Source organism: Ursus arctos, unplaced genomic scaffold (genome assembly GCF_023065955.2).
Source record: "Ursus arctos isolate Adak ecotype North America unplaced genomic scaffold, UrsArc2.0 scaffold_1, whole genome shotgun sequence".
NCBI classification, from domain to species: domain Eukaryota; kingdom Metazoa; phylum Chordata; class Mammalia; order Carnivora; family Ursidae; genus Ursus; species Ursus arctos.
Genome location: NW_026622763.1, coordinates 48,734,368 through 48,755,364, shown reverse-complemented (window position 1 = coordinate 48,755,364; position 20,997 = coordinate 48,734,368). Strand labels below are relative to the sequence as shown.

General features: G+C 39.7%; 1 protein-coding gene across 1 annotated transcript in view; it reads right to left on the bottom strand.

The window, feature by feature from the left end:
- Window positions 1-20,997, bottom strand: part of CERS6 (ceramide synthase 6) — a 295,140-nt gene that overhangs the window by 58,775 nt on the left and 215,368 nt on the right. Inside the window, exons 5-6 of the mRNA XM_026492626.4 lie at window positions 19,747-19,797; window positions 15,661-15,753 (exon numbers count right to left, since the gene is read on the bottom strand). Of these exons, the coding sequence (XP_026348411.1) occupies window positions 15,661-15,753; window positions 19,747-19,797 (144 nt within the window). The remainder of the gene's footprint in view (window positions 1-15,660; window positions 15,754-19,746; window positions 19,798-20,997) is intronic.

Here is a 20,997-nt window from a genome sequence, read left to right as displayed (position 1 = left end):
ATACTGAAAGTAGCTAATGATTATCCATAAGTAATGAAATATTGCTATTAGGTCCTTTGCCATTTATTTCATTGTGTAGTTCCCATACTGAAAAAATTTTCAATTATTTGGTTTTATTTTTTAATTTTTAAGAAGATTTTATTTATTTATTTGAGAGAGAGAGAGTGAGAGAAAGTACAAGTGAGGAGGACAGGGAGATGGAGGCTCCCCGCTGAGCAGGGAGCCCAGGACCCTGAGACCAGGACCCAAGCCGAAGGCAGCTGCCTAACCAACTGAGCCACCCAGGTGCCCTGATTATTTAGTTTTAATTTATATAACATGAACCTACAAAGCTATGGATATTTCTACTGTTTAAATTCCTGTGATACAGAACTTTTTTAAATGTCTTTTTATGTTTTATAAAATAAAGCTTTAAATGGCAATGATAAAGTTAAATTTGTATGTTAAAAAAAAAACTCACAACGGTTCAGTGGTTCTGTATACACTCTCATGACTATATTCAGAGGTTACTTTTCTGCCTTGGAAAGTGCCAAACATTTTACTGATAACCATATGTACTGACGTAATTACTAGGATAAACAATGCATCAGTGTCCTAAATATGGTCAGACAGTTTTAAAAAACGAACTGCAACTACTTCTCTTCTTTTCAACTAACCTAGTCTCCAAATTCACCATGTTGTATTGATACTGGATACAACTGTTGGAAAAATCACCTGTCTTGTGTCAGTTCCAACTGCCCACAGCAGAATTACAGAACCAAGTCTTGCAAACTGCTGACCTACCACTATGGTCCTTCCTTCAGAACCACATTCACCGCACAGTTTTCAGCTCACTGGCAGAGAGAAATAATGATCATGCTATTTAATGAGTCTCATGAGTGATTACGTACAGACTCAACTTACCAGTTTTACCTATTTCTGATTTTCTGATGTACTTGTGGTCTCTAGGATTTTCCTAAGTCATTAAAGTTGGACAACACCAAAATGCCTTAGGTATACAATGAAAATTATGCTGATAACGTTTTCCACTGGAAGGTGAAATCTCTTCTCTCCAGGCTGTTATCAAAAATGTATGAGGTTCCAGTACCTGGAGTACAGTGTTCTACCAACAACAGCTACTTCAAAACAATGCATCAGGTGGAACTAAGCTATCAAATGATACTCCAAACTGTTTCCTAAACATAATTAAATGAAAACATACAGTACTTAATCCAATAGCTCAGTGAGTTTATATTTGCCCATGCTCAATATGCAGATTTGAAGTCTAATCAGCCAAGTACCTAACCAGAACATTTTCCACATTTCCTATTGTTCAGCCCTGAATGACTGCTCTGGATTTATTGAAAGAAAACAAGAGTTTTTCTCTATTTTGTTTAAAAATGAATACATATAAATTGATTAAAACACTTAGGGATGATTAGGACCACTTTATAATTATGTTTCTTAATTCGTATCAGATATAAATGTCCGTAAACAACACAAAGCTCTCGGCAATATAGCACACATCCCCTAAATATAAGAGCCTTGTTTTTGAGACAAGGTTTGTTTTGTGAAGATGATTTCTGCATATAAATCCCCTGGTCCTGGAAAACATTTATTACTGAGAGACTCAGAGTTATGCCCATGGCAGAAGACTAATTTTCATTATGCAGCCATTATCTGTATGAATATGAAAAAAGCATGAATAATGAATTTTCTCTTTTACATTTCTGCTTCAGAAAGCATTATACGCAACAAAATACATTCAGTAAAAGCCACACAATCATTATTTTATGTGTTACATCTCCTTACCTTGATACCTTTAAGCAGGCACTGAATTTGATCCAAATAACATTTTTAAGTAAATTGTCAACTTGGACCTTATCAATGCAGGGTAAGAACTCCCATCCTCAGGTTTGTTATTGCTGAAAACGACGGGTATGTGGGTAGACACAGGCCTGGCCGCAGGAACCTTAGCATCTTAGGTTGAGAATATTTTCCTGCATTTTTGGTAGCAGCAATTAGGTAGAAAGATTGTGATTTCTTCTTGGCACTCAGACTGAGGGCTGATTCCAAAGACCTTATTCAAAACAGACTGGTCTGGCCACCTGTTTCACCGGTGTCCCCCACCTCCTGCTGTTCGGCCATATTGTTTCTGGACAACTTCACAGCCAACATCAAGGGCTCCTTCTATGTTTGCTGCCTAATATGGACCCTGACCTCAGCCCTCATTCCAGCGGCTGTTCCTATGTTAATTATCAGAGATGGAAAAAAATCAGATGTAGTCTTGACTCAAAGTCAATTAGAATGAGTCTGTAATGAAAGAATTCAGGGAAGAGCCATCCATTTTTAATACCAGAAACTGCTAAGATAATGCTGTTTTCTTTTTTTTTTTTCCTTATTACATATTGAATGGCATTCAGAGAACTTAGAATAGCCCCTTCGTCATTTCTGTGTCATTTCCACAACAGAAATCACTGGATGCATCTACAGTTACAGCTACTTGGGCTCCATCGCCAACTGTTGAAATGAGAAATGGCATCCGTACTTTAGTTCTCCAGGGTAATTTCTTGCAAAATAAAATATTAGTGGTGAAAGGCCAGAAGGACCACCCTCATTAAAACGTTTAAGTCTGGTGTTCTGCATGATGGGACTCCCTTTGCAATGATCGGGAGGCCAAGACTCTTGAAAATAATGCTCTGTCTCCAGGAGGCACCAGAAATTCATCTTGATGTACAAGTTTTTATGAAAGCAAGATTGACTCATTTCTCATTAGGGAAAAAAAACCTACCGCAGACAATAAGAAACTTAATTCTCTAAATTCCCATTTGCTGGATAAATGCTCCTAATTTCTAATAGTTTCTTTTGGGAATAATCTTTGCAACGAATAAAGCAAAACACTGGTGAACCTTCTGAAAAACCAAAAAGACCAAGATTTTAAGTGATAGCTGATTTAGATGTGCATGGATAGTGAAGAATATGAAATAGTTCTAAAATGCAAGGCAAAGAAAAGACACTTCCTTCTCAGATGCAAATGACATGTATTAACTCTGCTGAATTTAACAGATAAAATTAACAAACACAATAAACTTATAATAGAAAGTTACCTGAATAGAAATCAGGTAATTATCACCAGGTTACCCATTTAACAGATTTTTAAATTCTCTAAGGAAACGGACATCATAAAAAAAATTTTTTTTTTTTTTGAAAGAGAGAGAGAATGGAGAGGGAGGGGCTGAGGGAGACGGAGAGAGAGAATCTTAAGCAGGTTACCTGCTCAGCATGGAACCTGACACCGGGTTGATCTCACAACTCTGAGATCATGACCTGAGCCAAAATCAAGAGTTGGATGCTTAACAGACTGAGCCACCCAGGCACCCCAGCAACAGTGTAATTTAGAACTGATTTCATTGTATGGCAACTGCAACAACAGTCAAAATCTCTCAGGTCTATTTGTTTTGTTTTGTTTTAAATAGTTTTCTTTTTTTATTTGAACCTTCAAGGTACCTAGAAAGTTGTGTGACTTTGACAGAATAACATGTTATTTTTTATAGAGATCAATAACACACTGTCTTCCTATCTCTTCACTAGGGATTTTGCAACCTGAGGGTAAACCTCAGAAAGCTGGGGAGAAGCACAGTTGTGCAAGCAGTGGACTTAGAGCCCATACCTTGGCAATGTGCAGGGGAGAGCGGCCACGCAAGCTCCATCTCCACCACAGCCCAGATGTGCCGATGCAAACGGGGAGGATCTCAGGCAAAACTTACATATGGCAAGAATAATCATAGGTACTTTTTCCTTTGAGGGAATATGAAAATAGGTTCTCAATCTTTGGCTATAGCTCAAGTCCTGATTAACAAAGCATGAAAAAATATATATACTTATATATATATATATAATATTTTTAATATATAAATATGCACATTTATATATACATAAACTTTTAAAAAGCTAAGAAACAAGAGACTAAAAAACTATCTAGGTCTTGAGATGATGACTGAAATAAAAGTATATTCATGGTGATTTACAGAAATCAGTTGATTCTGATTTGCCCCATATTAGGAAATTTGAGGAAAATTATACTTTTCTCTTACCCATGTGTGGTATGAAAAGTTCACAGAACATATTTAAAAATATCAACCTTTGGGTATCTGCATTCTCCCTCAATTTATCTGGCTATTTTATTTTTAGCTGGCCTCGAATGTTGGTGTACAATAGAGAGAACTGGTTAAATATTCCATTAAAAAAAGAAAAGATATTTCAAATAACAAGGCTCTTCAAAAACTGTAACTTGAATTCACTGTCATTCTCACAGACAGCCTATGCATGCTAGGGTAAATATTCACGGGAAAATGTGGGAAGGGATAAAAAAGTGTGATTGATTTGAGAAATATTCATTCAATTATAAAGTGGAGTAGTTCTGGCAGAAATTATTCGGTTATCCCTTCTCTAAAATTCAATCCACGAATAAAACTTCATTTACACTTAATCTACAGTCACATTTATTTCAACACTTTCTTTCCAATAGACTAGATTTTTCCACCTTTGGACTAAATATATACAGACTGAGGTCTTTGCGGAAGATAACTGTCACAAGCAGACATCATTCTAAAAACAAGTTGTGTGCCAAGAAATTGATTAAAGACATCTGAATTTATTATTGTCACTATCAAACTGCTTGAAAAATATGTACTGATGTGATTTAAATATCTCTATTAGCCATTCTCAAATCTGACATCCTAACTATTCAGCAAATATTTATATCTAGGCTACTCTGGTTTAGAGCAGAGAATGGCACAATATGGCCCCCAAGCCAAATCTGGCTCTCCGTTTATTTTTGTAAATAAAGTTTTATTAGAACATTGTCACATTCATTTGCTTAACCAATGTCTATGGCAGTGTTCTTCCTACAGCTGAGTACTTGCAACACAGATTGTGTAGGGGCGCCTGAGTGGTTCAGTCGTTAAGCGTCTGCCTTCGGCTCAGGGCATGATCCCAGAGTTCTGGGATCGAGCCCCACGCTGGGCTCTTCCGCTGGGAGCCTGCTTCTTTCTCTCCCACTCCCCCTGTTTGTGTTCCCTCTCTCACTGGCTGTCTCTCTCTCTGTCAAATAAATAAATAAAATCTTAAAAAAAAAAAAAAAGATTGTGTGGCCTGCAAGTTTAAATTATTTACTATGTAGCCCTACACAGAAAAGTCAGATGGCCCCTGCCTTACAGCCACATCTACATATGTATTTTGGGAAACTCAGGTCATGTTATCTGAGATATAACAATTGCATAGTGTCATGTCCAACTTCATCACATTTTCTTCAGATAAAGGATGTACGAGAGACCTAATTTTCACAGCTGTTCTTAAGTAATCATAGACATTACTCTTAAAATTCAGACAAACTATAAAAAAAGAGTTTTGGCAGATATCTCCACTAAAATTCTCGCGATAAATTACAACAACAACTTCAAGAAAATCTGAAAATCAAGACATTTTTTCACCTGTTTTTAAAACAAAAGCTCTCTGTCTGGAGGCGATATTATTTTCCCTACTGCTAGATGTACTATTACTTTATAGCTTCTGGGAACATATATAAAGTGAAATAAAGAACCGCTGTCCAAGCAGTGTTTACCCAGTCTTTCTCCTGTGTAACATTTATGGTACCATTTCAAGATCAAGAACTCATAATCTTGTCTTCTATGAATTATTTAGTTAATATTTAATCTGTAATTGATTTTATTACTGTGGAAAAGGATACAATAAAATTTTATTTGTACAACAGAAAATAGTAAGATAGTGCCACTAATTCCCTTCCAGTGTGCCTGGCCAGAGAGCAGAACTTAATTTGCAACTCCCTGGAGTCCTGCTCCATGCTTTCCTGTCCTTTCCCCGTCAAGAGAACAGTCTTCAAATACACTATGCTTTCAAGTGACATAGACATTTTTCTTAATTATATACACATGTTTTTTTTTCTCATTGAACTTGGGGTCTTCAGAAATTTTCATCACTAGCAGTTCTTGCCACATTCCAAGTACTTGGAGTTGGAGGCCTTTTATATACGCCTTCTGCGCTCTGTTTAAATTACACTTGGCCCAGTCACACTAACTTGTACAGCTTTTAATGCTAGGAGGGTCACTTCTGAGACATTTTAAATATACTCGATAGAACAGTCTTAAGTGGTACACAGGCTTACAGACTTTTTATTCTCTCTCTCTCTCTTAACATCCCTGAGGACAAAAGCAATGGCAACACTTAATGGTATCAGGTGAACCCACTCAGGCTGAAAACATCCAGAAAGATCAGTAGGGGGCAGACAGTGCTCAAGTAAAATCAGAAACATCCCAGGACTCAAAAGCTGACACCTTCGTATTTACTGCAAAGCCTTTGAGGCCCAAAATGACAATGGGCAATCAGGGACTCAATTTTGTGCTTTAGATGAAGATGAAAAATATCTCCTTCATGTCAACCAAGTTGGGACGATACTGCAAGCTGTCAGAAGGGGTTCAGAGGAACTCTTACTGTTGCCATCAGCCTTATCTCTAGTCTTCTAACTCCTGTCCCTTCAGCTGCCTGAGCTCCCTACTCTTCTTCACAAATTGCCAGAAATCTATTGGCAGAATTCACCTGTCCAGCTTCTTCTTGCTACCATGCAGGCCTCTGGCCATGCAGTTTTTTTTCTGGCCAGAACCCTAGTATTTTCTCTTTTCCAAGCCCCACTCCACTTTGACCACCTGGTGAACTATCTACCTTCCAATAATGCCAACTAATTCTCAAGTTCCAAAGGCTCTGTCTGACACTGTGATTTAGTCACATAAAGCAAGGACTATTAGAACCACGTTTTATAAAGAAACTGAGGCACAGAGACACAATGTAATTATTCCGAAGTCACACCATAAGAACAGGCTGAATTTGGTTGTGTGTGACTCCAGAGCTCAGGTTCCTAAGGAGCCGGCAGGCTGCTGCTCAGAGACAAACGTGAGAAGTGCTGGCTGTGAGGAAGGGAGTCGTAGCGAACTGAAAACATACAGAAGTGAGAGACTAACACACAGAACACGGTCCCTATCCCGAAGGTAGGAAGAGAAGGTGATCAAGAGCAAAGGTACAGGGTTAGCCATGAGTGGAAAGGGTGCCCCTTCTGAGGAGGCCGGAATTAAAGATGTGGGAATAGGTCCGTCGGTATTTATGGGGCTAGAAACAGAGGGAATTTACGGAGTTGGGGAGAGAGTTAGAGCTACAATAAACCAGAGTGTGTGTCTTCTCAAGACCCCTAGGATGGCTTGAGAGAAACTCCCCAGAGGAAGCTGAATGACTGAACCCCCCCAAATGAAAGTGGATCCTTCCAAGAGCCAATGGCACCTCCTGTGAGAGGGTGGGACTCCAGAGGCCCCAGTCGTGAAGGCGCAGAGCCCTAGGCTGCAGCACTGCGTAGATCCTGGGGTGTGGGTCTCTCTGCAATGCAGCAATGCTGCGGCCTGTACACTGCACTGGAAGAAGACGTTCCGGCCATCGCCCTCCCGCACTGCGGCCACGCCCCAGGACTGCCCTGCGCCTGCGAGTTGGACTGGGACCTCCAAACGTGCTTACGAGCCCCCCTCCGGCAAGGCCCTTGGGAGTCTGACTGCCGGATGAAGCCACCAGTTAAGGCAGCCTTTGAATAAAATCCTGTAAAATCGCCCCGTAACGCATGCTTCTTTTCCAGACGCCGCCGCTCCATCGTTCTCTCAGCAGCCTGCACGCAGCAGTGGGCTGCGATGTTCTGGTCACGGGTGGTAGCTTACTAAAATCAGCTGCCTCTTCCTCCCTTCTAGTCTGAAGACACAGCAGTGAGAAAGGAACAGGCCCAGGGCTCAAGAGTCAGGGCAGCAGCTCCGAGGTTACACGGAGAGAGAATACCACGTCACACTCCACCCCTCTCGGCATCACCAGGTGTCCTCTGGCATGACTTTAGCTTTTCAAACAAAGAAAGGACACACTGATGCCAGCCGGGGTCCTTGAAGTCCTATCTCTAGAAAATACTTAAATAACGTATGCCAGCAGTCCTTGCAGGTTTTGGTATCAGAACACTTTTGGATTTTTAAAAACCCTGAGGACATCAAAAAGTGTTTGTTGATGTGGGCTATGTCTCTTCGTCTTCGCCACATTAGACATTGGAACTGAGAAATCTGGAAAACATTTATTAAGTAAAGTCTATTACAGGTTAATTAACAGAATTATTTTCATGAAAAATAACCATATTTTCCAAAATAGAAAAAATAGTGAGGAGAGAGGTAGTGTTTTACGTTACTGCAAATCTCTTTGATGTCTGGCTTAAGATAGGAGAGTTGGATTCTCATTAACTGCCGATACCATCAAATTGTCGCCCTAAGTTATTTTGGTTGAAGTATATAAAGAAAATCTAATACTAAACAGTTGGAAAAGGGAGAAGTATCTTAATAGTCTTTTCAGATAGTTATGAATATTCTTCTTTGATATTGTACCAAAATTTGACAAGTGGGATATTCTTAAAGGTTACGTGCAATATAGAATCTGAAACCGTATCAATACCCCTTTCATATTCTTTTACATTTAAGTCCTTTGGTTGTTTTGACCTTTGGATGGATCTTCTACTCATGTATGACTTTGTGGCATCATGCATTAGTTATTTAGAAAATATTGGTTCACTGAGTTAATATTTTAAAAATAACTTTTATTAATATCCCCACCAAACTCATCAGATAAGTCTTCATGGATTGAGATGTTATCAAGCTCTCACTGGTGGACAGGAGTCTTCCAAAAATCTAATTTTTGCTTGAAAGCTTGAGTTTTATCATTGACAACAAATAATGTCAATTTTTTTTGAAACAACTCAACAAAATCACTTTGTACATTTTCCAAAAAAAAATCACTATCAAATACACAAAAGCTGGAATAACCACAGTTTGTCAGTCATTTTCCCAAGTAAAAATGAGATTTATGGGAGAAAAAAAGCAGCTTGTTCAGCTCACAACACAAAGCACAAAGTGCACATGATTTTCCTGAGACACTATCGGGTTCACTGCCAGGCAGCAAAAGTTCTTTATCCCTACTTCCCATTTTATCACATAAGATATTTTTAAGTATATACTCAAGAATAGAGAGTTAACAAAATTAACACTTTTTAATGCTTCATCAAGAGCATTCTTAAAGTGATATTTTTTTTTCTTCCTGTAAGCATGTGACAGCAAAGAAAACTAGGACTACTAGTACCATTGGGGGCCACTGCCTGCAACTTTGCCCACTATTACTTCTGGACTATGAGTACAATTTCAACAGAGCCAGGAAGGCAAATATCATCTTAGTATTATTATGGAAACAGCTTTCACCTTGCAGATCTCCATGGGTCCAAAGACTACACTTTGAGAACAGCTGATCTAGAAAAATTATCTCCAGATATTGTTCAAGGAAATGATAATTAGCCAAATTATTAATAATAGCTGCACTAGTCAGGATAAACTAGATTACATGTCAAAAACAAAGCCCTTAAAACCTCAGTGGTTTAAAACAAAAGTTTATCTCTTCTTCACTGCATGTTACCTTGGGCAGGGAGGGGGGCTGGTACTCAGGGACCCAGGCTGAGGGAGCAACTTACATCTCAAATGTTACCAATCACGACATTACAGGGGAAAAAAGACACTAGAAGGTCTCACCGGTGATTAAACACCTCAGAGTGACTCAAGTCAGTTCTCTTCCCAGCCTACGAGTCACCTGGCCCCATCCAATGGCAAGGGGAGGCAAGGCTGAGAAGTACAATCCTACAAGTGCCTGGGAGTAGAGAGGTGGCACTATTTGGTGAACCAAGTTAATTACCACAGTGATAGCCAACTTTTATTGAGCATTTATTATGTGCCAGGAACTGTTCAAAGAGCATGTATTGTTTATTTATGCTCACCCCCACGAGTTAGGTTATATGAACTCCATTCTTTGGATCAGAAAACCAAGGCACAGAGAAGTAAAGTAACGTGCTCAAGGTCATTCCACCTTAGGAGTGGTGCTGAGCAGGCAGACTGACTTCAGAGCCTAAGCTTTTAACTTCTAAGCCAAAATGCCCATAATTATTCCCCAGTCTAGAACAAACTGAGAAAAAGAATGTTTTCATAAAGATAAATTTAAAGGATTGTCCTTTATTACAAGGTGTCCTTTCTCCTTTAAAATGTTAAAATTTCCCTTCCTTTATGAATTGAGGGTGGTAAGTAGTAGGTGATTTAAAATTTCCTTACTGGGCAAAGTAAAAGGTTGGCAACCTTAAGTTAGTTCTTCTTCTTAATTATTTTTGCTAATTTTAATTGACCAAAAATATAATAATTTGTGACCAAAAATATAATAATTTCCCTCAACAAAAATATAATAGTTTGTTGTTGTTGTTGGCTGGGTTTAGCGCTATGTGTTGATTCAACCAAATTTTGGTCATCATGTGCTAGGTAATGTTCTAAGCTCTATTCGTCAAGCATTGTACCAGGCAGTTTTTATGGATATTACTTCACTTAATTCCATGCCATCCTGCTTCCTTATAAGGGAGATTATTGCACGCATTCTCTTTCACCTTAAAACTAACTGAAGCAGGAAAGATCTGGAACGTGGCAAGCCCCTACTCGGAGGAACGGGTGCCAGTTATCCCCTGCAGAAGTTACTAGAGAGCAAACACAAGCCCGTCAATAAGTTTCTCGCTAAACTCCTCTCTGTGAGGAATCTTTTCCAGGATGTAGTTTTTCTTGCAGGTTAAAGACTAAAAGAGCAATAAGCTGATATCACCAGCTGGGCCCTGGAACTCGGCCATGGATGATTTCCTACAAAGGACTCCGAACACAAGCAGTGCTTACTGGCCGAGGGCCCAGGCTTTCAGGCCAAACAGCAGCTTAGTTAAAAGGGACATAGGGCTTAGACGCGAGCAAGCTGTTCTGGGCTCCAACACATTTATTAGTTTCTCTTGGAAAATTCAGATATGCAGGAGAAATACTCATTGTGAACAGGTGCTAAAGAACAGAATTTTAATAAAAATTGAGCCTTGGGATATAAAAGATGTTTCCAATAATGCTGAATACTGAGAATGTACCTGTTGTTTTAATAAGATACCTTAACAATTTTGTTCTTACAGAAGAAGCAAGGAACACAGGAAGGGATGGAAGGAGAGACAAGTGGAGGGAAGAAAAGAAAAAGGTAAGTAAGGTAAAATCCTCCTAATATCTTGGTAGCATATAATAGAATATTTAAATTATAAGTCCATTATATACCAAATGACTACATCTGGGCTTGTCCTTTCCCTACGGGAAGGTTAATAATGATGTATCTCATCACTCACCAAGTAAGTACCAACCCTGGAAAGGATCAAGAGAGAGGCATTTTAAACACCACATTCTATTTGGAAACAGAGCAACTAAGGAAAAAAAAGGCTGGCAATACTAGGACACTTCTAGAGAAAAAGCGTTTATGAATATAAAAGCCACTCTGGAAAGTCTCATAAACTCATTAAGTCACAAAAAATGATTTCTAAACCTCACTTCAGTTATTGATTTTAACAGTCTGAGGCATGCATTCAGATTCAACGTTTATAAATCCTGGCCTCCACTTGAAATGGCCATTCAAGTTCATTGTCATTTAATAGGAAAACTAAAGAAACATTCTTTATAACTTTCTATTCATAATCCTATGAGAAACCTTCCATACTGTGTTGTCAATGGGTGTCTTCAAACAGTTCTATTTCATAATTAGGAGGCAAGCTGTTGTGATAGGGTTTAGTTAATAGTTGGTAGGGATAATACAAGAAAGGGAATGTATTTGGCAGCCAGGATATTGGATTAAGCCTCGCTGATGGATGGAAGAGCAGATCCTCCAAGCACTAGAGCAATGGAGAGGGAACGCTCAAGGACCTGCAGTGATAGTCAGCAAGATGCAAAGGAAAAAAGCAAGAGCTACAATTCACTAAGGAGAGATGGCAACAGAGAAAAAGGCCTATCTTATTAAAACCCGTGCTGAGTAATACACAGGTCTGGCAGTGCTAACTTCCCATTCTGTGCAACAAAGAGGGATAAACCAACTGCACCAGGAATGTACACAGGGACTCTGACTAGCTGAAGAAAGGGGAGGTGCCAGATGTCTAAAACAAGCTATTGGTGTTGACTAAGAAAAAAATGGAGACTTCATTGCTAAACATTGACAATATGTATAGGCTTGAGATCAATTCCTTGAACTTCACTGTAAAATTACCCTTTTTATATACAGGTGGTTTCCACATTGATGCAAGATATATTAAAATCATACAAAATGATACACTTCAACCCTTGAAAATCATCCCCTTATGATAACTATTAGATAACGGTCATTTGACTTAAAAGAATGAAGACTCTATGAGTCCTCTTGGCTCACTGAAAACACACGTTACATGCACATTGAGAAAGTTCGAGCAAATGGAAGGGGTTTGGTGACTTTGGGTATAGCAATGTCTCGCTGGGACTAGGCTCCCGGGAGCCGAGTACAGTTCCCATCTTGCTTTTATTAATCTACTTGACTCTAGATGGCATACCTAATTCTCGATAAGCAAAAGAGAAACGAATAAAATGGCAAAGAGCTGCAAAAGGCTTATTACTACCTCTCTAATGTCAGGAGCATGGCGAGGCAAGATAATGCAAGAATTGTTTACATGCCTGATCTCAGAGTGAATCACAGAACCTTGCTGGGTAAACCTGCGCTCTAATTTATTCCCATATAGCACAACCTTGAAAAATTTACATAAACTCACTGTATATCAGTTTTCCCAGCTACAAAATGGGAAAATATTCAAACCTTTTTTTATGCAGGTTTTTTCTGTAGCTACCTGGGAAAAAGTGCTCCTCAGAAGGAAATAAACTGCATATTACTCCGCCTTATAAAGAAAGGACATTCTGCCACAGGCTATAGCACAGATGATCCTGACGATATTATGCTAGGTGAAAAAGCCAGCCACGAAATGACAAATATGGCATGATTCCACTTATATGAGGTACCCAGAGTAATCAAATTCATAGAGACAGAAAAGAATGGTGGCGGCCAAGGGCTGGAGGAGGGGACAATGGGGAATTAGTGTTTAACGGGTACAGAGTTTCAGTTATGCAAGATGGAAAGAGTTCTGGAAACTGGTTGCACAACAATGTGAATGTGTGTAATACTCTGCTGAATTGCACACTTCAAATGGTTAAGATGGTACAATTTTATGTTTTGCATTTTCACCACAATTAAAGGTTTAAAAAATAAATAAGTAAATGCACAATAAGCCTAGCACCATGCCTAGCATGATCATGTAGACATGATCAGTCTACAAGTACTAAATACAGGAATGAAGAAGACTCTTCACGTAAGACAGATGAGATCTAATCTGACTGGCATACCACCACTGAGGGATCTTTAAACATTTCCAGAAAGTGACCCAGCATGGTACAATGAGGAAGGAACCACAAATGATCGTTGTCAAGGAGTTATCTCCTCTGCCAAGCTCTAGCCCTCACAGGGACCATTTCCTTCTGAGAATCAAGCAACAGACATCTCATGCAGGCTGTGCAGTCATACAAGGTAAGGAAAGACAGCTTCGTGCCAGCTGAGAGAGCCTCTGCTGGGGGACAGTGGCAGGCATGTCCCTGGGGAAAGGGTCTGCAGTACGAGGGACACGGACTCGTACGTGTTCTTTCGCAGCCATTTGGGTGCCACTTTGCAATTTAGCAGCTTTGGCAGCTTACTGATATAACCAAGGAAGTTACAGTGTTCCGGTATTGTGCTCCTTGACAACACAGAGTTGTTTCCAGAGGAATCTGGAAGATATCCATTAGTAAGTCAGAAGACATTCTGATTAGTCCCGTTTATTCACCTGCCCTAAACTTACTGACCCCCATCACCAGCAGGTGCACTGATGGCCATGGTACAAAGACAAACATATCTTGCTCTTTCACCCTTCAAGTCTAGGGAAGGGACAGAAGGCAGGCCACCAGGTCACAGTTCATTTAGGAATGTTGTATTTTCATGATGTGTTTTGATGTTAGATAACTCTAATTAAGGAAAGACTCATTCATGGGGTTGGAATACGGAGCTTTCTCTCTCCCAGGGGCTACAAATACAGTTAAAAAATAGAATATGTACACACTGGGCACTTGTAAACTAAACCCAGAGGAAGGAGTGGTCAAAAATCCTGGAGGAATTGGATTAGCCTTCAAAGAAGAGATTACTTTTGGACTAGGTCAGGTTTGGGAGGAGGAAACAGGATATATTCTAGCCAAGGTAAGGTCTTGTAAAAAAACAAAGGTGCATGAAAAAAAATTATATCTGAACAATGATGAGAAGATACTCTTGCTAGGACGTATGTGTGTGTCAGGGGAGAGGAAGGGGGGTGATGAGACTGGAGAAGTAGCTTTGAATCATGTTGACAACCCTGAATATTACTCCTACTTAGGTAGTCTGGCTTTGTCTTGAAGGTTTTAGAAATATAACTTCTTAGGTGGCAGACAGGCAAGAATGATTATTTAGATAGGAGGACCATTTAAAAGGCTATTACAATAGATTAAACAAAAGTGGAGATGACTCCAACTAAATATGTCAGTGACATTAAGAGTTCAAGTATAAGGAGAAGCAAAGAGGAGAGCAAAGGAAAACGCCAGCTTATGTGACTATCGGTTATAAGGATTACTGGAAGAAGCAGAGAACTAGCGGACGATCATGTCTTCAGCTAGAAATACTTTGCATGTAAATTCAGTTTCCTCATTCATAAATGAGAATAAATAATAAATGACTCAACTGGATCTTGGAGTTGATGGGAGGATTAAATGACAAAATAAATATAAAGAACATATTACTATTATTTATGCGTAGATTTGTGGAAGTATGCACCTGGAGAGAATCCAGGCCCAAAGAGAAACATTTGTGAGCTCTTGGTACATGAGTTATGGCTGGTAGTGCTGAAGGTTATAAGCTTGGTCATCCCGGGAGATGATGCCCTGTCATCCAGGACTAGACCCCGTGCGCACAAACATGAGCACATGAGGCACTGGGCTGGAGGCCATCAACGAGGACTCTGAAGGAATGATCCAAATACGGGAGTCTGGAGAAAATGGTATGATGGAAAAATGATAAGCAGTAAATAACCAGAAGTGCCTATTCTTCCCAGAAGCTGGTAGAATGAGAGCTGGTCGGGGTGGATTTGAACACTTAGGAGTTCAAAAGCGCCTGCAGCAAAAGTCAGTCCAGTGAAGGGGACAGGTGGAGGCTGTCACTGTTCATGGAGCAATGTTGTATTTTCATGATGTATTTTTTGATGTTAGATAATTCTAATTAAGGAAAAATTCATTCGTGGAGCTGGAACACTGAGAATTTACTCTCTCCCAGGGGCTACAAATACAATTTTTCTTCTTTATTTAATCTGAAGAACAGAGGGCCTTGTGAATCAGACTGAGAGAAAATTGCTGCTGTTAGGATTCGTTGATATATTTTTTCATGGAGAAAAGAACACTAGGTTGGGAGGAAGGAGGGAAGAGCCAATGTGAACAAAATATAAAGCCCCACAAACAAAATAAGGAACTTTCTACAGCAAAGCAGAAAGTAGCACCAGGCCAGCACTGCCAGAGAACAGAAGTGAGTGCCTTGGAGACTCTAAACCCATCTGGCAAGAGCCATTAAGGACACGTATCTGCAAGCACTTTACAACATAACCACTCTTACCTTTCTTTTGATATCGGTGAACTGGGAAAACATTAAAGACCAATAAAACGACAGCTCCAGGATGTAATAATAGTGAAGGTCAGTTGTGAGTGGCTGAGGATCAAAGAAAAAAAGGAAAGATTAATAGTTAATAGGAAACCAATTTGTGTCCCAAACATCTCAAGCTCAGTACTGAAAAGTGACATGGTCTTGCCCCTCTACAAATTCTAGCCCCATTCTCTCTGTGGAGAAGAAGGGCTTTGAAGCATGCCTCTAATCCGCAGCTTGATGGCATTAAGTTTTGTTTCATCCCCAACCAAAAAAGTGTCAGTGATTATGAACATTTGTTACCCAATTCACTATTTATTTTAACAACAGGATTTATGGTTCCTTGATGTAAGTATCTGTAAGATTCCTTAGGCAACCTGAAAAACAAAAAAACAAAAAACAAAAAAACCCACATACACAAAAAGAATAACCCTGGAAAGTGCTGTGAGATTCCATAATACAGGAGCAAGGGAGGTAGCTGATAGAAACTGGGGTGCCAGTTGGGTCACGGAGGCAGAGTTTCAAGTTCTGCATTAATCAGAGCTTTCTCGTTATTAGGAAATGTTCTGTACATTGCAAATATCAAAAAAGATAATTCAAAAATATTTCTTAAAAGACAGAAAGGGACAAAAAGGCTGCCAAGAAATACCAGGCTAGGCCCCCAGTCAGGAAATCTGAGATCAAGTCTCAGCTCCACAGCTCAGTAGGTATAAAATTTGGGCCTTAGTTTACTTTTTGTAAAATGGAGCTGACACCTACCTTAGAGGTACAGGAATGGAGAGAGGCTCAGAGAGGCAGAAGTCAGGAATATTTATTTTGTTTATCGAGCTATAACGAAATGTCTTACTTTACCAGAATGAATGAAAGACCTTTGAAATGCATCATCTCCACGCTACCCACAATGTAACAGTATATACAGTAACTGCAATTGAAACGCTAATGTTTTGTGAACCAACAGCAGCATAACAAATGACTTTCATGAGAAGCTGGCACTCACTTAACTACTACTTTTACCAACTTTATGCACTGGCACTAAAGAAAACAATTGCCCCTCCCACTGATCTTTGGCAACAGTAAGGGGACAGGATACTGTCCCACCAGCAATCCCAAGCTCTGAGAGACAATGAGCATCAGTGAGTTTATCAAACTCAGCACCACCCTGGAGAGAATATATTTTCCACTGAATTATCCTTTTAAAATTTGCAGGCATTAGCAATAAGGGATAGGTATCAGGTCAGACATATGGCGGCAATGAATTTAGAGAATAGGGCACTGGTTTCACGTCCCTTGGAGTCAAGGTTAAATTTCAGTTTTAAAGAGATTTCCTGCACTATCACCTGGAAAAAGCCATGGAGGGCTATGAAGACAAGTGAGAGTACATCTAGAAACCACAGAGTTCATAAGAAAGCATCATTATTACAAAACTACCGTATTCGTGGAGTGCTCTGCAGCTGACAAAGCTTACCTACATGTTAATTTCTTTGACTCTCATAAAAATTCTACAAAATTAGTACCATCATTTTCTAGGTGGTATAGTTGACAGGCAATTGCCATCAGTTAGTTTGGGTTGAAAGGTCAATCACAGGTCTTCCAGCTAGTGAGGCTCTGTGACTACCATGTTTAGGGATTCTCATTCCCAACTTGGGATCTTGAAGACAAACTAAAGTGGCCCAGCTAAAGACCACTTTTCGTTATTTTAAACTTAAAATATACACATGTATATAAAAATCATCATATAATAAATTACATATATACTCAGACACAAAGAGCAGTGTGCCTTTAATAAAATTGCAACAGACCACTACTCTCATCTAAATATCTGTCCAATTATTTAATATACATGCTAAAGACATAATAAATATGCTTCATGAGCATTTTAAGCCCTAAGACTAACTCTGAACTGTAATCTATGTATTTATGGAGACATAGCTACCCACAATGCACTTTAATTACATACATAATAATTACATGTTGTTCAATTTTTTCCCCACACATACAAAAAGAAAGAGCTGATTTTTTTTTAATTAGAATACGGTGTTTATCAAAGATGACCACTATTCCTATAAGAGAGCATGAATTGGTCCTAGATTTTGGGGGCTAATGCCAAATTATTCATTTATAAGCAATGATGTCTTATCAGCAGAAGACAGTCTTGATCTGAATCCCCACACACAGTAGCTTTGCTTCTATACTAATGATGTTCTTATTTTTTATTTCATTATTTTTTAAAGATTTGTTTTATTTTTTTTAAAGATTTTATTTATTTATTCGACAGAGACAGAGACAGCCAGCGAGAGAGGGAACACGAGCAGGGGGAGTGGGAAAGGAAGAAGCAGGCTCATAGTGGAGGAGCCTGACGTGGGGCTCGATCCCATAAAGCCGGGCTCACGCCCTGAGCCGAAGGCAGATGCCCAACCGCTGTGCCACCCAGGCGCCCCTGTTTTATTTTATTTTTAAGTAATCTCTATAACCAACATGGGACTTGAATTTACAAGCCCGAAATCAAGAGTCACATGCTCTACAAACTGAGTCAGGCAGGCACCCCAATGTTTCTTATTTTTAAACATAACTATCTACCAGACCTTCAAATTTTCATGTTAAATCTCTAGTTTTGTCTGTGAAACGGTCAGCAACTATAATTTTGGGCCCCTGTCCCAGCAACTAATTATCCCAGAAAAAAGCAATTCCTTAGCTCCAGCCATAAACGTGAAAGTTATTTCAGACTATGTTATAGCTATAAAGAAGCGTGGCTATTACATTTGATGTGACATTTGTCTCAATGTTGTTCATAGGACAGAATTTACCTCCTAAATGCAGTGGATTAGAGCAGCTGCCGCACCAACATACGAGTTACGGTTTCTAGGAGGCTTTGATGTGCTTTTATAAATAGAATTCTAGATATATTTGGATTTTTCCACCCGGTATACCATTACAGGACACAAAGAGAGGTGTAATGACAACATCCCAAGTAGTTAAGATGGTAAAACAGCAGTTGAGCCTGAGAATTGCAATTGTGCACAGTAAGCGATTGGTTTTGACGTTGCTTCAGTCTCTATCAGAAAGCCCTGGCAAGTTCAGCTTTCTCTAACCATGTCCTATTGCTTGTTTACATTCTTTTCTAATCTGAATAAACTACATGAAAGAGATGAAAATGCAAACTGGAATTCCATTTCAGTGTGTCCTTAGCCCTGAACCAGCCCAAGGAGTTTCCAAACCAGTCCCTAGCCTGTTGCAACAGAGTGTAACAAAGATACAGAGCATGCTTGCTCCCAGTAACTTTATACATACCAAAAAGACCACATGCCCCTAAAATGACAACCCAAGGAACGGATGGCAAAGTCAAAAATCCAAGGTGCCTATCATAACGTATGTCCCTGTATCTTGTCACCAAAATACATCGCTGTATTTGATTCTTTTATATAACATATTCCAATTAAACTAGAAATTCTAGAAATTTTTCAGTTAAGAAATTACTAGAAAAAAAGACCCAGCTATGATATTCAGATGGTAACTGATCTGAGGAACACAACGCATGCTAATATTATTGTATTCATGGACAGAGGCAAAGGTATGTCGGGGGTGGGGATCTGAAATGCTCCCTTCCTGGGATATAATTTTCATCTCATATTTGATGATGGTTGAAGTCTAGTGTAATGATACAAGCCCATTTTTCTATCCTCAAGGAAATGGTGCTTGATTTACATATTTAGAGGCGGCTCTTAAGTCCACAAAGTGGCCTGAACTCCGGGTGCTTGCCGTCCAGATAGACTCCTGCCGGCTTCAGGTCTTCAGGCTCTCTGCAGTCATTAGATGTAGATAGCTGTTAGAAGCAGGAATCGCCCAACTATCGAACGGACTGTATCTCACTCTTCAGCAAATGCACCTTCCAGCTTATTCCATTTGCTAAAGCAATTGAGCTTTGATTCTGAACTTCACTGAGAATGCAAGCTACTTCCCTTAACTAGGCTAAGTCTGTATCAAGCAGCAGAGGTGGGGGCAGGGGCCTAAAATCATGAGCCTGACCTAAGGAAGATACTCTGCATGTGTAAATCTCCTTACCTGATAGGGGTAGTTGTACCAGCAGTGCCTTGTATTCCACAACCAGGGCGTCTGAAAAAAAAGACAAACACATTTTACGTGTTTTGGAAATGAAGCAGGATAAGAGATGCTTATGACAGATTCTTGTCCCCAATACTTTGGGATTTCAATAATCTACCTGTATGAGAACTGAAGGACTTTAACTAGAATTAGGATATTAAAGCAATTAGTATTCCATTATACATGCTCTCTGGGTAATCTTCTAAACTCAACTGGTAGTGATGTAAGGAAAGACGTGAGGGTTTGAAGCCCATGGCCAAGAAAGAATTCTTGAGACGTCTTTGGTGCAAAAAGGTGATTTTATTAAAGCACGGAGACAGGACCTGTGGACAGGAAGAGCTGCACTGGGGTCATGAGGAGTGGCTGATTATATACTTTCAAGTTGGGAGGGGGTTAGGGATAGTCTAAGTCTCCAAGGAATTTTGGAAGCAAGGTTTCCAGGACCTTGAGGGGGCTAGCTCTTGTTGGGAAGAGGTCATTAATTACCGTCTAATAAAACCTTAGTCATAAGACTCTTCAGATGTATATCGGTGGGCCATATGCTTGAGGGATCATTGCCAACACAAGGAAGTTTCCAAAAGAATTTTATATGTTAAAGTAGGCTTACAGGATCCTGGGGAGGTGGGGGGAATTGGGCTAGGATTGCCTTTTGCCTTTAGCAAAGTGTCAACATCAAGGCAGTTGAGTCCCTAGAGGAAGGTCACTCTGCCTGTTTCGGGACTTGTCAATGGGCTATAGGTAGTAAGGAAATTTAATAATTTTTCTTCTGCCTTTATTTCCCACATCAGTAGTATTTCAGGCTACTTCTGGGAGGAAGTCCCCACTGGTGTTTTCTGTATTTTGCTGGTTACATGGACACCTTCCCACTATGTAACCAGCCTCTGCAGCAGAGCCTTTTAGGGGGTCTCACGTAGACCAGAGGCAAATCATCAATCTCAGTATTATCAATAAACAATGCTGACAGTTGGTACAAACTACTCTGAAACTCCTCCAACCCAACGTTGCAAAGCAACATTATCAATCAGTCCTTTCATGCTTTGATGACCAGTGGTTAAGTAACAGGCAGGGATACTGATTTCAGTAGAACAGCCCAGACTAATTCCAGGCCTGAGGGAATTAACCCCCACAGCACACTCCACTCCCCAACTCATGGTCAAGGTCTTTTAAAGACAAAACAATCACTCTTAATTTGACACCAGTCACTTGCCTTAC